Source organism: Erpetoichthys calabaricus, chromosome 1, assembly GCF_900747795.2.
Source record: "Erpetoichthys calabaricus chromosome 1, fErpCal1.3, whole genome shotgun sequence".
NCBI lineage: Eukaryota > Metazoa > Chordata > Cladistia > Polypteriformes > Polypteridae > Erpetoichthys > Erpetoichthys calabaricus.
In genome coordinates, this window is record NC_041394.2 from 132427849 (window position 1) to 132448197 (window position 20349).

The following is a 20349-nucleotide window of genomic DNA, read 5'->3' on the forward strand; positions in this document are numbered from 1 at the left end:
CGGGTTTCACAAAGTTTGCTGCTGTGTTTTTAGATCTTTTTATCAGATGTTTCAATGGTATATTGAAGTATTATAGCAAGCATTTCGTAAGTTTCAAAAGCTTTTATTGACAATTACATTAAGTTTATGCAAAGAAGCAAGCTGTCTGGGCCAAATCCTGACTGACAGCAGCCCATTCTTGCATAATCAATACTTGGGGTTTGTAAGAATTTTTGGGTTTTTGTTTGTCTTGAGGATTGACCACAAGTTCTCAATGGGATTAAAGTCTGGGGAGTTTCCTGGCTATGGACAAAGAATTTTGATATTTTGTCCCCCAACCCACTTAGTTATCACTTTTGCCTTATGGCACGGTGCTCCATCATGTTGGAAAAGGCATTGTTTATCACCAAAAAGTTGCTGTCAGAGGATGTTTTGGTACCATTCTTTATTCATGGCTGTGTAAAAGTGATAAGTAAGTCCCTCCGGGAACAAAACATGCTAAGCACTAACATTGGCATAAGGAAGAAATGGACAATTGCCATTGCTTTCTTGATTGTACCAAGGCCGGACCTTTGGGTTAATAATTGGTGTACAGGTGTTTACAAGGCTTGTAAAGTTGAATTATAGCAATTACGCTTTTTTAACAAAGTGATAAACAGTACAAGACCAAATGTTTCATTCTCTGTCAAGTTCTCATTTAGCAGTAATTGATACTTTCTTATTAAAGGTTTCATACCAAGAGTCTTGAGTTACAAAGAAAAAAATGATAATTTGACAGAATTTCTCATTTGGTTGTGAAGCTTAAATAAAATCTCATGCCATCCCAAGGAAAAAGATGGCAATGTTACTTTGTCCAACATCAAGTAGTATAGTAATTGGTAGGACTTGTGGGAATTTCAAAACTCAAATTTTCTGCTATTTTGACGAAATTACGTGAATAATATTAATGAGCACTGGTAGCACTGCTGCCTCGCTACAAAGAGACAGGAGTTCACATCCTGGATACTCCCGGTGTGGAGTTTGCATGTCCTCTCACATGTCTGCAACAGTTTCCTTCAGATGCTTTGGTTTACTCCAACAGTCCAAAGATATGCAGGTTAGAAGAACTGGCAATGCTAAGCTGGTCCCTCACACATGGTGGTGGTGTGTGGGTGTGTGTGTCTGTGTGTTCACCCTGAAGTAGACTAGTGCCCTGTCCAGGGATTTTTCTTCCCTTGTGCTTGAGGGGATAGGCTCCAGCTTCCCTGCAACCCTGCTTTGGATAAGTGGGTTAGGAAAATGAATAGATGGATGATTAATGATCATTACTGGACTAAATGGCCTGTTGTCATCAAATTGTTCAATAGAGTTGCATAAAGGAAATACCATATTTAATTCACTGTCACTTGCACCATACTTTATGTGTAACTATTAAATGTAATGGACCAAGGACAGTCTGTAGTGAATTTCATGTTTGCTAGAACTTTAAATATACCATAGTGACCACAGCTTCATCTCTAAACTAAGAAGCTTGTGTTTCTCACAAAAGAGTATGAAAGTAATCAAAAAAGGGGATTTTTAACTTGTGACACTGGGCTCATATGAAACCTTTTCCATTAGTAGTTTAACATAAGCACTCAATTGTAAAAACACATCATTGACAGGCATGGTGCCTCTTATAAAGACAAAGCTGCTCCATACACAGCACAGACTGCTAAACACTTGTTAGAGATGCTGTTAAACGTTAGTATTTAATTAAAAATACATCAAAAGTGGATAAAGGGCTAATGTTAAAAATTCTGAAAAAAATAGTAATTGCAAGCATATTTGTTGTTTTCAAACAAACAATTTTGCCTAGCACAATACATTCGACCTACTAAATCTGTTTAGGAAACTGAGTGAGAATATTTCTGACCACTCCTGATTAATTGTATCATTTCTTTTGTCAAGTTCTGCTGTGAAGTCCTAAATATTATATCACATTGAAATGGCATGCACTCAGTCCCTCAGATGCTATAATAATAATAATAATAATAATAATAATAATAATTCATTACATTTATATACTGTAATTAATATTAGAGCTCCAATAAAAAATTTGCACTATCCCATTTGGACAAATGTCAGTTGCAGAACTTTAAAAATAAGTTAAACTTTAAATAATAAACATGTATAATACTTTTTTTTCTCAAAGTAAGGAAAACGTGTGTGGTATCTTTACAGACTCATACCAGTGCCTCTAAGGGAAAGTTGCCCTTCACAATTTCTCTTAATAAGCAGTACTGATTTGCTGTTCAGTTCTAAGGTCAAATTTATCTTTATTTTAAACCAGCCGTCCCCCACGTCTTCGCCCGTGTAGAATTGAAGCACGACAGCGAGGAAGGTCCCGGCCAGCTCTTTACTCCTGACATCATGCTTCCTTCTTCCCACGGCCTGTCACCTCTGTCTTGGATTAGTGAGAGTATATCACTCCTGCAAGCGAACTATGATACTTAGTGCGATGAGAGAAGTTGCAAAATCAACCAGAATGCTCAAGCAAATTATAGAAAAAAAACCTCATCTAAATCTGTTAAGTAGTTCTCTCGTGAAAAGTGGACAGACACACTTACAGACAGACAGACGTTGGATTTTATATATATAGAGATTAAAAAGAAAAAGGAACAAGTGCTAAAATTTTGTTTGATGCATTTAGCGCAGTGGTAGTTAAGTGACTTGCATTCCTGGTCAAGCAGTGAAACTGTGCGGTGGGCAGATACAATCAGCCTTGCGATGTTCCATTTAATGCCTTAGACTTTGGTCCAAAATGTCATAAATAACAGAAGACATGTAATGACGACTGATTTTAAATTCACATGTATTTAAATACTGCTTGTGAAGTTTTATAAATAAAGTTATCATTCTTATCATCGTAAGTTGTTCTGTTGGAAGTCAAGTTCAAGACTTTCAATCTTCTCCAATTTTGCTTGTTCATCGCTTTTTGACTGACATCATCAATGAGGCCAGTTCTTTTCTTAGTTATTTATATCTTTGTTATATAATACGTTACCATTGCTGTTCGTTTCTCTGTTCAGGATTTTAAATCACCTGTAGCTTACAAACCGTTTGACCTATTGACCTGAAATTTAGTACACATATACTATGTGACTTCTACTATCCGCTTTCAGGGTGATGATTGACCTCCAAGGTTATTCCTCTTTTTATTTTTATTTTATTTTATTGTAGAATTAACTCTCGGCAGCGGCCAGCAAGGCGGCAGTACGGCGTATACATACAGGCACCGTTCTCATCCGTACCACCTTCGCCATCACTTCCCCTACCTCTTCATATCTTAAATCATTCTTGAGGCAGATTGAAGACTTAAGTTCCAGCTTGAGTGAAAAATTAAAGAAAACGTAGTAAGTAATTGCAACACAAACATTGACTTAATCAGTTTTAACGTGAAAAGGTGTAGACAAAAGAAGAGAAGAAGCGGGCCGCTAGGGTGGAAAAAAGAATAGCTGCTTAGGAAGCAGAAAGCACATCGACCTCTGAGCAAACGATTGCTAAATATACAGAGAAAGAGTCTAAAAACTATGAATACTCAAGTCAAGTGTATTCACTGCACCTTATTGTGCAGTGTGTCGTAAGTGGTATATAATATTTTATTAATTTCTAAGGAGTAATTGAATACATTAATATTTTTAAATTTGTAATACTTACTTTCTTTAAAGAAAACTTTTTAATAATTTATCTGTACAACATCATTTCATTATCCATCAGGTGCTGTTTGTAAAATGGTCAGTTTTCTTCAGCTACTTATCCAGTGGAGATTGATTGTGGCTGGGACCACAAGCAGGAACAAACCCAAATAAGACACAAATATAATATATCACAAGAAGCACTTACTCACTGACTAGTAATCAGATTGTATTTGCTGCTGCACCATCTTGCCGCTCATAAATGTGTTATGTTATTGCATAATAAATTATCCATTTCAGGATAACAGGGTTGAATAAAAATGTTATACGCTGTAAATTCTCTCTCTCTCTCACACACACACACACACGCACGCACACACACATACACATACACATATGTGTGTGTAAAAATGCAAGTGCACATTTCATTATACTAATGCAATCATAATTTATGGAATGATTATAATGTGTGGTGTTGTGGAAGATTATAGGGCAATACTTCAAAATTACCTAATTCAACAATAAATCAATATTGACATTAATAGTATAGGAAGAAAATAGACAGGTTTGCATCATCTGTTTAAGTTCTTGTTTTTACATCAGAAAGGTTGAATTTCACTTCTGTGAAATGGCCATCTCATAATATTCACTTCTAATCAGCACACTTCATATTCATGGACTTCCTGCTCTTAACCTCAAACTCTGCAGACTGAAGCCAGTTTGAAATGTTAGAATAAGTTAAGGGTGAGCTGCGAGTGACAGGAGTGCTTCTCTCTATCTTATTATGTATATTTTCATCATTTTTTTTTTATATGGTAAATAGATTCTAAGTACAGTAATATTAATAAAAACAAACAATTACTTCTTAATTGAATATTGTTTAATATTTATATTTTATAACATACATTTCTTGTTATATTTTAAGCCATGGATCCACTATGCGTGATGTCAAATGTTACAGGTATGTTACTTTATTTGTTTCCTAAAATGTTTTCTATCCATAAGTTGGTAAAGCTATTATACAACACATTTGCTGTTTTATAAGGGGAATAAAGGAGTTACTCATAATTGTTTTAATAGAAGTTGGAGAGCTGCAATTTGCTTAATGATTTTATTACTTAATGTAATTTTTTTTACTTTGGCAGTAACAATAGTTTAAATATCTATGGTGTTTCTTTCTAGAAAGTTGACTTGAAGGATTTTACTTCTGTTTTTGTTTTCCTTTACTCTGTAAATAGCGTTAACTAAATTTAAGAGCCATCATGCTATTTAAAAAGATTGGGTTTGCATTGTCTGATAAATAATGACAATCTGTAAGTAAATGCTACTGTACATTGGATTTATAGCCAGAAAAATTGCTTCCTGTTAGTGCAAATAAACGGCTATTGGCAGTTAACATTGTATTAATAATACTGAGGCAAGAAATCATTAAATATGTTAATAAAAAGTTATACTTAAATATTGGAAAAAAGTTAAAGGATGATGACAACACCTTTTAATGTGTGCATTATAACTAATGTAGTGACTGTTTCTATTTTATTAACAAATATTATTAATATATTAACCTACAAATATCTTTAGATTTATGAAGAAAATAGTCTGGTCTTTGAGTGTATAAAATGCAAAAAGTATTCAAGGTAAACTTCTATTGCTGATTACTTTTACTTTAGTACCTAACTAATTAATTTATATTTATGAAGAAATATTTCAGTTTGAGTGTATAAAAGTTCAAGTTAAAACTTCATCTATTACTAATATAGTTTTTAATATCACTATTCAATATTTAAATACACACAAAAAATTTATCCATATTTAAATTGCTATTTTATACATTATAATTTCAAACACAATTTCAGATCTCAGATCAAACAATTATATATTTTTTATACCTTATATATTATATATATAATGAATTAAATTAAAACTGATACATTTAAATATTGTTTAAAAATATTATGGTTATATTAACTTTTAGGTTTGTTCTATTTTAGGGAGCATATGTTAATAAGTGCAAAATCTTTAATGTTGAAACATTTGGCTGCGCAAGGATAGACAGATAGACCTAGCCTTCTATTGTTTGGACTGGTTTAGGTTTAGGCTTTGTTTTGAATAGTTCATTACTTTTGCTATTACAGTACACTTATAAAAACATTTCATGGACTAATTTGGTCTTTAAAATATTGCCTTTCCACATATAACATTAAGTAAAATAAAATTCAGAATGTATTTCTATTCATAGCAAAAGACATAAATAAAAATTAACACATGAGCACTTATTATTGAACCATTCAGTGTTGCTCAGTTTGAAAAGCTTTTGGAAAAATCTTAAACCTCATACTCAGAGATGTATAGCAAGGCATGTATGGATATGAAAGAGGAAGTATTAATTTTAATATAATAAATTCTCACGGCATATCATGCAGGGTTATGCACCTAAAAGTATCCCTTACTTACAGTATGTGATAGTGTTTGAATTGTGACTCTATATGTGAATTTCCCCTTGGGATTATGTGACTCTTCAATTCCACCCGGGGGAGTAAACGTTAACATTATATAAAGTTACTGTCTGTTATACCTGCATTTTTATCACTCTTTAGTTTAATAATGTTTTTTATCAGTATGCTGCTGTGGGAGTATGTGAATTTACCCTTGGGATTAATAAAGTATCTATCTATCTATCTATCTATCTATCTATCTATCTATCTATCTATCTATCTATCTATCTATCTATCTGTCTGTCTGTCTGTCTGTCTGTCTGTCTGTCTGTCTGTCTGTCTGTCTGTCTGTCTGTCTGTCTGTCTGTCTGTCTGTCTATTTCTATAATAAACAATTAAAAAAAATGAAGTAAAAAAAAATCCTTGCAGCCCTTCATTTCAGACACTCTAGCCTTCCTTGTAAATATATTAAACATTTGGTGTTGCACCTCATCATGGCCAGACTTACTGTAATATTAAGGTGACTTGAGTGCATGTGAAAGAGGGAAAATACTCTTAAAAGCAGGAAAAGTCTTAGGTTTTACTGCCAGTAGAGGAACTCATATCAATCTGTAATCTAGCACAAACCCCCACCCCACTTCAATCCTTACGATTATAAGCTTTATTCAATCAGACCTAAATAAAAAGCTTTTAAAAGAAAAATAGGAGTCCTGACTGGCTGATATGGGTGGGTCATGATTAGCTTGACATCTGTGGCAGAGCGACGAGCGCTCAGCAGGCTCCTATCAATTATGGAGAATCCACTGCATCCACTAAACAGTATCATCTCCAGACAGAGGAGCAGCTTCAGCGACAGACTGCTGTCACTGTCCTGCTCCACTGACAGACTGAGAAGATCGTTCCTCCCCCAAACTATGCAACTCTTCAATTCCACCCGGGGGGGTAAACATTAACATTATACAAAGTTATTGTCTGCTTTTACCTGCATTTTTATCACTCTTTAATTTAATATTGTCTTTTTGTATCAGTATGCTGCTGCTGGAGTATGTGAATTTCTATCTATCTATCTATCTATCTATCTATCTATCTATCTATCTATCTATCTATCTATCTATCTATCTATCTGTCTATCTATCTATCTATCTATCTATCTATCTATCTATCTATCTATCTATCTATCTATCTATCTATCTATCTATCTATCTATCTATCTAATAGGTCACTTTTATGAGATCGTACATTTGATTTGTTACTGTGCTGCAAAAAACAAAAAGTTCACATAGATGGTGCCTGTGAAACAAATATTAGAAAAAGAGAAGCAAAAGTCACTGTTGTATTGCAAACTGTACCTGATATTCTCAGAAAACGTACCAAATGGATAATTTGAGGTAGCGCGTTGAAAATGAGAGTGACCTTGCGGATAGTCATGAGAGGGTGTATAACAGTGCTTCAAGCAGAAATAATTTTGCAGAATCACATAACATGGACATAGAAGTGAACAACAACAAGATATGCAATGAGGCCCCTGCAGAAGAAAAGGTGCATCAAGCAATGCCAAACCCGAACAGTGGGTCTTCTTTCTGGTCTTTTATTTTATGTGATGCAAATATGCGACCCCAAAATGCTCTGCTACATATCAGTTTTTATTAACATAAGCCTTTAAAAAATGTTAAATGTTGATGTTCATTAACTGTATTATCAGAAGGAACCTGATTTCCCAAAGATGTGATTTTGCACACATTAATTAGTTTTTTAGATGTATTGCAATACACTATGCAACAAAAAAGGAATGGATTTTTTTTTTTTTTCTCTTCAATCCCTTTACCTTATTTATTACTGACAAATGTGATGTTCATACAGTATGAGTATAAGGGTGTGACTAGTTATGAGGTGCTGTTTGTAAAATGGGGTACTTGTTATTTGTAAAATCATTGATTAAACATTTACAGGATTCCAAATGTAATAATTATCCCTTTTTCTTAAATGTCTGTGCTTTATGTGCAGAATGTTAAAATGTTGGTTTAAATGGCAACCACTTAAATGTTTAAATATTGCACTTGAATACTAAATATCCCTTCTAAATGGTAAATGTCCTTGCTACATGGTAAATGTCTCTACTAAATAGTTAAATGCCAATTTTACTGCTAAATATCCCTGCTTAATTGTATATATCAATCTAAAAAGATAAGTCATCCCTGCTAAAAAAAAGCCCTCACTTAATTAGTTCAGTACAGTCTAAATGTACAGACAATTGAAATTTAAATGGAAAGGTCATATGGTATAAAAGCAGAGACACTTAAAAATATTGAGAAAGAGAGTGAGAGTCGAGGGAATAAAGAACAAAAAAAACCTCATTGGTCATACTGATGGCATTGACAAAACTGGCACAGACGGTAAAAGTAGATGTGGTCCAGGACCAGTTTGAACTGGCAGTGTGGCATTTATTCTGCCTACACATTAAATGATTTTTACTAATTTGCATGCACTAATTTGCATGCACTAAGAATGTTGTGTGTCTAGCTTAGATTTGACTGCACTTTTATGGCATCCCTTTTCTAAGCAGATATATAGAAGATATATATATATATATATATATATAATTGGTGTGCATAACCAATTTGCATATGGTGTAACACATAGCTTTAAATGTTTACACTGAATGTTTAAGGTAAAAATTCTATTCATCCATGATTATACAAATGAAACAAACCATGTGTTATCAGTATATTGATCAATAGATCCATCATTTCATTCATCAATTGATTTTCAACAGTATAAGGAAACTAGAGTAACAGAGGAAAGCAACGCCAATACAGGGAAAAAGAAGCAAGCACCATAAAGACCATGGCCAGTTAAGAAATCAGACCCCAGTTATTGGAGTTTTAATATAGCAATGCTAACCACTTATATGTGCTATATATTATATATTATATTATAACACATGAGAGCGTATGCAGAAGCTCTGAAGGTTGCACGGTCCAAGTTTTATTCCACCATCATCAGAAATGGCTCCAGCAACCCTAAAAAACTTTTTTCAACCATAAATCATCTTGTCAAACCTCCTTTACCTGCCCATTCTGAGACCACTGATGACAGATGCAACATGTATATCAACTTTTTTAAACAAAAAGTTGATAATATCCGTTTACACCTCTCTACCAAGGATATCTTGCCCTTCCCAACTGTTGACTCATTGTCTGAGACCGTCCATCCTCTTTGCTCTTTCTCTGTTGCCACACGGGAAGAGGTGGAGGATGTCATCAGGAAAATGAAACCGTCTACTAGTTCCCTGGACCCTTTCCCCTCACCCTTGCTGAGGGCCAACATTTCTGCCATCTCTCCACTTATCACCAGGATAATAAATCAGTCCCTCCTGGCTGGCCATATTCCTTCTGACTAAAAACTGCTGTCATCAGACCTCTACTGAAAAAATCCACCTTGGATCCTGAAGTTCTCTCCAATTATAGGCCCATCTCCAATCTTCCATTTCTCTCCAAAGTTCTGGAAAAAATAGTTGCAGCACAACTTCACGATCATCTCAAACTGAACAATCTGTTTGAAAAGTTTCAGTCTGGTTTTCGCCCTGGCCATAGCACCGAAACAGCCCTGGTCAGGGTCACCAATGATCTTCTGATGACGGCAGATACTGGTTCACCTTCACTACTTATCCTCCTTGACCTGACAGCTGCTTTTGACACAATAGACCATAACATCCTTCTTCACTGCCTGCAATACACTATTGGACTCTCAGGAATTGTTCTAAATTGGTTTACATCATACCTGACTGGCAGAACTGAGCATGTCGCCCTTGGCAGCGCAAAGTCCCACACCCACAACGTCGCCTGTGGTGTTCCACAGGACTCTGTGCTGGGCCCTATCCTTTTTACTATCTACATGCTCCCCCTTGGAACTGTCATTGGCAGACATGGTTTATCGTTCCATTGCTATGCCGATGACACTCAGCTTTACCTCAGGACTACTCCCACCTCCTCTACTGCTCCTCTGCCAACATCTACATTGTCTACCTGCCTGGAGGAGATAGAGGCATAGATGAGGCTCAATTTTCTTCAGTTGAACAGATCCAAAACAGAAGCCATCTTAGTTGGTACATCACATCATCTTCGCTCTTCTACCATCACCAGTATTACTTTCTCTGGCCAAAATATTCCTCTTTCCACATCTGTTACTAATTTGGGTGTTAGAATGGACTCCCAACTTACTTTTGACACCCACATCAAATATCTCTGTAAGTCATCTTTTTACCATCTCAAGAACATCGCCAAACTCCGCCCATTACTCACCCTGGCAGATGCAGAGAAGCTCGTCCATGCCTTTGTCTCTTCCAGGCTGGATTACTGTAATGCACTCCTCATTGGGATTCCTGGCAAGAGTATCCAGAGACTCCAGTATATTCAGAACAGCGCTGCCAGGATCCTGATGAGGGTGCGAAAGTATGATCACATCACCCCAATCCTGAAAACCCTTCACTGGCTCCCTGTTTCATTCAGAATAGAGTACAAGGTCTCCCTTCTTACCCATCAGTGCATTTATGGACATGCCCCTCTTTATCTACAGGAACTCCTTACCCCCCCATAACTCCTTACGTTCCCTCCGCTCTGTACTCACTAACACTCTTCAAGTCCCCAGAACTAAACTCAGCAGCATAGGTGACAGGGCGTTTTCATCGGTGGCGCCGAGGCTGTGGAATGCCCTCCCTGATTACCTAAGAGCCCCACAGTCGACTGAGGCCTTTAAGCGAAACCTAAAAACTCATCTTTTTAGAAAGTCATTTTGTTAAAGTATTTTATAGACTCTTCTGTTCTTTTTTTATTTTATTATTCTATTTTTACTCTGTAGCACTTTGGGATTGCTAAAATATAAAGTGCAATATAAATAAAATTTATTATTATTATTATTATTATATTATAATATATTATTTTATGGGCGGCACGGTGGCACAGTGGGTAGCGCTGCTTCTTCGCAGTTGGGAGACCTGGGGACCTGGGTTTGCTTCCCGGGTCCTCCCTGCGTGGAGTTTGCATGTTCTCCCCGTGTCTGCATGGGTTTCCTCCGGGTGCTCCGGTTTCCTCCCACAGTCCAAAGACATGCAGATTAGATGAACTGGCGATTCTACCTTTGCCCTAGTGTGTGTTTGGTGTGTGGGTGTGTTTGTGTGTGTCCTGTGGTGGGTTGGCACCCTGCCCGGGATTGGTTCCTGCCTTGTGCCCTGTGTTGGCTGGGATTGGCTCCAGCAGACCCCTGTGACCCTGTGTTCGGATTCAGCGGGTTGGAAAATGGATGGATGGATGGATATTATTTTACTTTTTAAATATAACAACACATACAAGTAATAGTTTTAAAGAGCTACAAAACCCCAACAGTACGCATTTTGTTTCATTTTTATTTTGTTGCTTTTTGGATTTCTCATACTTCGTTGTTTCTCCTGCAACTGAAAAACTTTTTTTTATTTCATACAACTAAACATTATAGGATGCCCCAAATATAGCTGCATTATTTCAAAAAATAAAGACACCTTTTAGAAGAAATTAAAAGCCATGAAAATAAACAGAAAAAAATCAATGCTTTAAAAGATACCAAAAATAATTTTTGCAGTTATAAGAATGTAAACATTTAGAAATGTACCTTAAATCAAACCTTTACGACAAAAATAAGTTAGAATGTCAAGAATGTGAATTTCTGTTTCTCATCTTTTTATTGTAGTGCAATACATGATTGTATGGTGTTTCAATTAAATCCACAAATGTAATTTTCTTCTTTTAGTCTCCATTATAAATCCTTTTAATATAATGCAAAAATATAATTATTATAAGCACAGTAAATATTACCTAATTGACACCCTTTGTCACCAAATGCGAAAATCAACACAACATTAGATTCCATAAATTGTGGACAAAGACGAAGATGTGGAAATATGTACTGTGAAAATTATGGGAAGTAAAAACATAGAATATTTTGGTCAAAGCGTGAATTTAAAAATGCAACATATTGGTAAATAAAATAATTTGTGTGTTATACTTCATTAATAATTCAATTTAAAGAAAAACTAATAGCAGACAGTTGATTGGCTGGCACCCCAGTCAGGGTTGCTTCCTGCCTAATGCCCATTGCTGGCACTATATTCACAAATTTTTAAAGTTTCAGAGGAACCAAAATTTTTGTTTAAAAAATTAAATTTTACTGTTTTATGAATATTACTGTACAATCAACTAAAACAGAACTTTTTATGAATCCATCAAATTATTAAAGCCCAGCACTTAACTTGGATAAGTTGTTACTAGGCTGAAATGAATAAAGATATGCTTATTCTTCTTTATTTGTGCTCCTTATGCACTATAGTGTAATTGGTTTAATTTTTGGGAAAGTTACATACTACTTTTTAGCATTGATTTTTTTTTCTATAAAGTGTGTTGTTAAATTGGTTAGAAAATATCTTTATATACTAAAAAATAACATACTGGTACTCATCTATTACAAATACTGGATGTAATTTTCCTTTTGTCTTACAGAAAATACTTGTGAGCTTCAGAAAGCTAAAATGGTGATTATGCCCAGTGTTATTGAAATGATGAGCCGTGAACACACAATTAGCTGCTCTGCTCCACAGTGTCTCTCTGGTGTGAGGTGCCACTTCTACAGGGGAGCTGAATCAGAGCCGTTCAGATCAGTGAGCTCAGACAGCAACCTGTGTAACTTCACTGCAAGTGGAGTAGAGCTGCTGGGAGATGTGGATCTAAAGAGTGAAGGCTATCTGCATTTCAGTTGTGATTATGAAGATATCATCAAAAGTGAAACCTCAGGGAGAAGTGACAACATGAAAGTAATAGTGAAGGAGCTTGGTATGTAATACCTCAATTATAACTGGCTATGCTGAACATTTCTATTCTATTCCATTACATGTACATTATCCACATAAATACCTAAACACACAATAGAGAGAAGGGGCTGAAAGAAATAAATAATGCTGCTTTGCCTAAATAACAATTACAGCATGTTCCTTGCATGCCTTCCCTTGTGCACATTCTTTTTCCTTTCAAATTTGCCCACTCTTGGTCTGTTGATGAGCTAAGAAACGGTCTTCCCTTGTTTAACACTCCTTAATTCAGCTATGGAGTCACTAACTCCTAATGCTTCTTGGCAGCTTCAGATGTTGCTGGAGAAATAATTGAATCTCTGCCTTGTAGATGTCTGAATATTAGGAAGCTGTCTTGCACCTCTGTTTATGCAGGAAGAGGATCATGTACACCAAAAACACCCTTTGTTCTTAAACACACAGACTCCTTTTTTATGTGTCCTCCCAGACCCCCAGTTGTAGTCTCTGCTTATTGATGGATCCCGTATTATTCCTACTTGGATCAAGATCTGAATCTTATTTAAAAATGCTTTATCATACCGTATAGTACTATATATGTGCTATATAATGATAATGAGAACTGATGAATTTCAACTGATGAATCAATGAAGATTCCATATATCTCTCTGTCAATTTTTGTTTCCTTTGCTTTGTGTTTATCTTTGTATTTTTTGAGCAAATCTGAATGACACCTTCACATTTGATGCTTTGAACTCAGATTAGAATTAGACTGCTGTAGCCGAGTGTTACTGAATGCCATAAATGTGACCTCTTCAGTATATGCTATAACCATATTAACAAAGTCTTCAAGACAATACATGACATGACATGACACACGTGTAATCACAGCCTATGTTACTTGTTTTCAAGAAATGAACATAACAAATTCTGAAGCCTCAGGTGAATGTTCAGGTCGCCTCATTTGTTGCTCTGAAGACTCAGTTTTGAAATAAAACTTGTTAGATGGTGAGAGCAGTAAACACTAAAGAATGCTTGGAGGTGATGATATTTTTAACACAATCAGTCATGTCAGTTTTATCAAATATCTATTATGCATCTTACCAGCTGTTCTCACCAAAACAGCAAGGAGAACAAAAATTATGGAATTGTATTCAGCATTTATAAATAATGTTAATCCTGTATTTGGTATGTAATACTCATTGATTTATAAGTTATTTTCTTGCATTTGTTTTATTAGCGTTCTTTTTTCACTTAATACTGTATATCATATTACATTTTTCTAGTGAAAGCTGAAATCAAAAGAGCGAGCACCGAGGATCAGAAGAATGAATCTGTCATGATTAGATGTGAAGGGGATCGGCCAGTTAAAGGATTTTGTCATTTTTATAAGAATGAAGCTCTTTTCAGATCAGAGGCATATGCCACAGGTGTAAAAGCCTGCGTGATTTCTGTGTTTAAATATCAGCTGTTGGATCAAAGATCAGAAAAGAGTGTCACTCAAGTGAACGTGAGCTGTGAAATTGAAGTCATAAGAGAAAATGACAAAAGAAAATCACGCCGCAGTAGGAAGGTGACAGTAGATGTATATGGTGAGTACACAGCATATTTGATTACAGTTACAGCATATTTGATTACAGTTATTCATTTCCTGCCTGGCTGCTAATGTTGCAATAAGATGCTTTAACTTTAAATGCAATTTATAATGCAAATGCTTCCAATACTAGAAATGTACACAGGACAACAGCAGAAAGAGGAATGTGGTGAAGGTACTGTATCATTTTAATATAAAGCCTACATTTTAATTAAAAAAGAAAGTAGGCTTATGGGAAGCATGATCTCAATGCAAGACAGCTAGACTAGACACTTTGAAGATTCAGCTTTAATCCTCTGACTGACTCACAGGATGAGTGGACATGGTGTCACTTAAGATGCCTAACTTACTTTTGTATATAATTGTCATAATATATTATAATATTCATATTATAAGCACTTTGTGATTTTTCAGCTTAGAGAAGGTTGGCTTCCAATTGTATTCTCTGTTTATAAGGCACAGTAAGTGAGATCTGAACATCCATCCATCCATTATCCATCCTGCTATATCCTAACTACAGGGTCACGGGGCGCAAGGCAGGAAACAAACCCAGGGCAGGGCGCCAGCCCACTGCAGGGGGCGCTCACACACACACCCACACTAGGGACAATTTAGAATCGCCAACGCACCTTACTTGCATGCCTTTGGACTGTGGGAGGAAACCGGAGCACCTGGAAGAAACCCACGCAGACACAGGAAGAACATGCAAACTCCACTCAGGGAGGACCCGGGAAGCGAACCCAGGCCTCCTAACTGCGAGGCAGCAGCACTACCCACTGCGCCACCGTGCTGCCCTGCTTCTTTAACAGAGAAGTAATATATGCAAAAAAAAAAAAAAACACCTTTTTTTTTAATTGCCCCAAAAGCTAAAATAAGAACCAATGTTTTTGAAAAATGAGAAATGACCATAATTAAAAAAGATTATTTCATAAAGTTTTATCAGTACCTGTGTAAAGGTAGCTTACAGCCCAATAAAAAACTGCACAACAAGATTATCAAAAATATACAATGTAAAAAAATATGGGAACAATTCTAGTGACAATCTGATTATGTTGTTCAATGTAGTACATTTTTTCATTTTAAATTTATTTATATAATCACTGTATTACCTTAAGCTGGATAAATGGGTTAGGAAATGCATGGATTAATGAAGTTCTATAAATATAGCTATGTCACAAAAGCACCATATTATTGTAAATTTATATAACTTTGGGTAATTCGGTTTAAAATTATGATTTTACTGTATTACTTTTTACATTTAAATGGTGGGTGGTGCAATGATTTATTAGTCAGCACTTCTTCCTTACAGTTCCATGGACCCAGGTTCAGTTTCTGGCACAATCACTGCCTGTACGGTATTTTCAAGTTCTTCCTGATGTATCTGTGCTTCTTTGGGTACTTTAGTTACTTTCCATTATGTCAGGCATAATAATTAATTAGTCTAATATGACTGTGTGTTTCAACCATATTCCTAATGTAAGCTTAGTAGGTCGATTAAGATGTGCTGAATGGTGCACAAGAAGAATATGGCTCTTCATAGTTCACTGATTCTTTGCTCAGGGCACTTGCCATTTTTGTACTTTGTTTTCCATGCAGTCTGTAAAAACATATTTTAACATTTGTTTATTTTATATTATATTTTAACAGTTTATTTAACATTCCAAATGCATACTATTGGTAAAAAAAGAAAAGAAAAAACTATCCAAATGCTGTGTTGTTTTTTCATGTCCACCCTGTGTTCACGTGGGCTTTTTTCTGGGTATTCTAATTTCGTTACACAGACATATTGATATTCATTTTAGTTTGGAAAAAACACTATGAAGGACTGGTCTTCTTCAAATCAAGGAAAGACATATAATATTTTAAATTGATAAGCAAGATTTCTCCAGAGGCCTGATATTTTGGCTACAGTTAAATCCTGATTTCTGTATGAATATTTACTGTTCTGCTACTCTGATTGAGAAAAGTGATTTGGACAGTGTATTGATGTAGGCCTATATAAAATTCAATAGCTGTAGTATATGTGTTGAAAGTGAATGATGAAAATGCAATCTGAAACTTTGTATTTGTTATTCCTTTTATTTATTTCAGGTAATCTAGGTAAACCAGCATTGAGTGCAACATCTGACATAACTGGAAAGGAAGAAGCAGTAACACTGACATGTGAATTGCCTCAGACATTCCCTGAAGCTCACTGCCATTTCTACAGAGATGGCGATTCACATCCATTCAAGTCAAAGAGTTCTGAAGATAACAAGTGTGAGCTGTCTGTGAATGGACATGAACTGCTAGGAGGTCAAACTACAGGGATGGAGACTGAGGTTCAACTGAGGTGTGACTACACTCTGAATATGAGCCCAGAGATTCATTCACAGTACAGCAAGGACTGGAGTGTAAGAGTGCTGGGTGAGTTAAATAATACAGCATCTACTATGAATGTAATGATAAGCAAGATTATTTAAACTGATTTAATTATGGCTTTGCTTCATACCGTATAGTTCTTACTTGCACATTCAGATATTATTGCTTAGCTGTTTTTATTGTTTATTTGTTACAAATTACAACTTATAGAGCAGTTTACAATTATGATATTACTGATCTATTTTAGGTTAAATTAATTATTAACAAAAGAGAGATAAATTACCTTTGTCAGCAATTTGGAGAATATGTAGCTAAGGCTAAAATATATTTTAGGCATGTTATCTACTTTATAACCTGCATTGTTCATACAAATGGCATTTCTCCCTTTTGCTGAACAGAATTGGACCTGTGTCTATGTAAGGTACGACTCAAAAGAAGTGCCGCCACCTCACCCAACATCATATTTCCTGACTCTTTAGGTGATTTCAGAAACGTTAAGAATGATTTCAGTTGTGCTCTCTCAGCCAATCTTGTCATATTAGCCTTTGCGTTCACTCTGACATTTATTACAGTAAGTTATTAAATGTGCATTAATGTTAAAATTAAAAGGAAGTGTTTTTCAACATATCTAAGATGTTTTTGTGGTTATGTTACACTTTAATATTAGTATTATCAATCATTTAGTCCTTGTATCATTACATGACTGGAAAATAAATACCAAACCAAAATACTGACATATTTCAATGCAATTTTATAAGAAACAAACCTTCTTAGATATCTTTTGTTATATGTATTTGTTTAATGTTGTATTTGTTTCAATATGGTGATATAAAATTATATAAGCCTCAAGTTACAGAGAAAGCCTACAAAAATCCAACTGTATTGATCATTTTAATAGATTATTCAATTATCTAACTGGAAGCTAAATTGACTATTTCCAGCAAAAAACAGCAGCATCAAAGAACTGCTTTACGCAAGAATATTAAGTCAGAGTCACTTATCTTTTAAAAATTATACTTTAGTAAAAGTATGAGATGCCAACAATATGAATGAAAAAACTGAAAAATGTGCTCAGGTAAAGGACAACATTCTTTAGCAGGTTGACATCATTCTAGGTTACTTGTCAAACCTTTATGTAGCTGCATTTGTCCAAAACTTCCAAGGCTCTGCAGCTTTAGTTTACTTCATAGAACAATTAAGGAAATAGTGTGACACAAGTTCTTTGTTTTAGAAATTTTAAAAAAATTCAAAGAAAAGTAGTTCACACAAAAGTAGAAAAAAAATTAATATTACAAAGAAAAGAAAAGTTATTGTTTAAAGAAAGTTCTGTTTTAATGCTTACTTGTCTTGTTTCCTTTCTCTCTATATTTGGTCATATAGTCAATACTTTCATATGTTCATTAAAGCTGGTAGAAAGATAAGGAGACAATCAGAATGGTCAGAACAGTCACCATACTGTATGCCAATGTTCTATTTGTAAACTAATCTAACAGTCCATGCTTCTAGCAGTAAGACTATTTCCTAACTAGCTTAAATGACACGCTTTTGCAGTAATAGCTAAGAAAGTTCTATTGCACGTTATCTTACAGAGGGTAAAAGATTATACCATAACCTCTGTGAAACTGATATTCTGTTGAAATTAGCAGACACTTTTGTGTATTTAATATTAACTTTAACTTTCTAAGACTGGCTCTTACACTCTCCATTGGCCAGTATTTTCTGCCAAGAGGTAGAATACGAAAGCTTTACAACAATAAAGAAGCAGTAACTGAAATTCAAGATCAGGCTCTACTTTATCACCTTGGGTTTATATTAATGGGTACCCTGACCAGATGTTAAAACATTTTAACTTTAAGTTTATGAATCCTTGATCTGAGCTATTTTGTTAATGAAGGCTGAGAAAGACAAAATTTATGATGTTTGCTAAACCCAGATGGTTCAAAGGACTAAATTTTGATACTTAGAGTGAGCAAAATTAAATATCACAGAGTTACAACATCCTTGACTTATCACTTAATGGAAAAACATGCATGATGCTGCTGATAAAAGCTGTAACGTTAAGCAGCAAACTCTACAGCAGACTGCAGTCACTGAATGTGCATCTTCACTTATGTCCATGAATGACACAAAATCTAAAGCATTAACAACCGCCATTTATTGCAAAATGGATTACATCAGACTACAGGTCTCTACATTTCATTGAAGATACAGGGCTGAGAGACATCAATCAGTAAGGTCTGAAAATTCTTACACATCACGTTCACATGGGAAAATTGTGCCATAGACTATGTGTGGTATGAACAAAAGTTCTGACCATGACTAGTCTGTCTATAATAAGTGGTAATTTCACATAGGCAAATATACATGAGTACCAGTTTGTGTGTGAGTGTGCCCTATGACAGACAAATTCAAGACCAGTTCATACCTTGAGCCCAATGCTGCCAGGAAAGTTCAGAAAAAAAATTTTTTTCTTGATCAATTTAAGGAAAGATCTGTTTTTCTTTAGACAGAAAAAATGTATATTTGTGGAGAGCTCTTATTTTACATAAGTTTATGGCCTACTTCTCCACTTATACAAACATTCCAAAAAAGATGTTTCATATTCATTTTGTTAGGACTGCAGAAATGCTTTTCCCATGTCTTTATTCTCCTTTGCGTCTTTTATTTTCCCATGAGCCCTTACTAGAAAATTAAAACATCAGAAAGATTTAGACAAGAATAGGCCATAGTAAAAGAACACATAAAACAAAGGAAAACGTTTGGGGATCTACCCCGTATACTCGGAAAAAAGTTTGGTTGATATGTCTTTACAGACTTAAACTCAAAACGGAACTAAACTAAATGAAAGATGGCTGCCATATATATAGCTGATAAACCAGAAGTGAAGTAATGGGATGATGGAATTCTGGGAACCATAAATGACATCAGATGGAAGTGGGATCTTGAGGACCAGAAGAGGAAATAATGTTGACTGGCTTCTTAGGACCGGAAGTGGTTTTAAGATGAGGGTTTGTTGGCCGTTCTGCAGGGAAAGAGCAGAAAGAGTTATTGGGCAACACCAACCCCTGGCATGGTGGAAACATACAAATATTCAAGCCCATAAACTGTCTCCCAAGCACAGATATGTGACACCTTCCAGCCCTACAAAGATAGCAAGCTGTATCCATTTAACTCTTCCAAAATAACATCAAATTGAATTCTGAAGGTCCCTAAAGTCCTACCATCTACCAATCAACTTGGAAATGTATTCCATGTGTCTATGGTTCTCTGCGTGAAGAAAAACTTCGTAATGTTTATGCAAAATTTACCCTTAGCAAGTTTCCAACGGTGTCTCCATGTTCTTATTAAACTCATTTTAAAGTAACAGTCTCGATCCACTGTAACTAATTTATTTCATAATTTTCAATCATGTCATTAATAAACTTCAATTATGTCACCTCTTAACCTCCTTTGGCATAAACTGAAAAGGCTCAGCTCTTTTAATCTTTTCTCAAA

The 20349-nt window shown here is 35.2% G+C and overlaps 1 protein-coding gene across 5 annotated transcripts in view; it reads left to right on the plus strand.

Annotated features, from left to right (window-relative positions):
- The window catches only part of LOC114650529 (uncharacterized), a 414437-nt gene that overhangs the window by 164676 nt on the left and 229412 nt on the right, over positions 1–20349 (plus strand). For 3 of the 5 annotated variants that reach the window (XM_051934854.1, XM_051934852.1, XM_051934848.1), the window contains exons 4-6: positions 12713–12927; positions 14186–14491; positions 16585–16788. In XM_051934854.1, coding sequence (XP_051790814.1) covers positions 12713–12927; positions 14186–14491; positions 16585–16788 — 725 coding nt within the window. Of the gene's footprint in view, positions 1–12712; positions 12928–14185; positions 14492–16584; positions 16900–20349 lie in introns of all 5 variants that reach the window. The other 2 variants (XM_051934845.1, XM_051934850.1) reach the window with 1 other exon arrangement.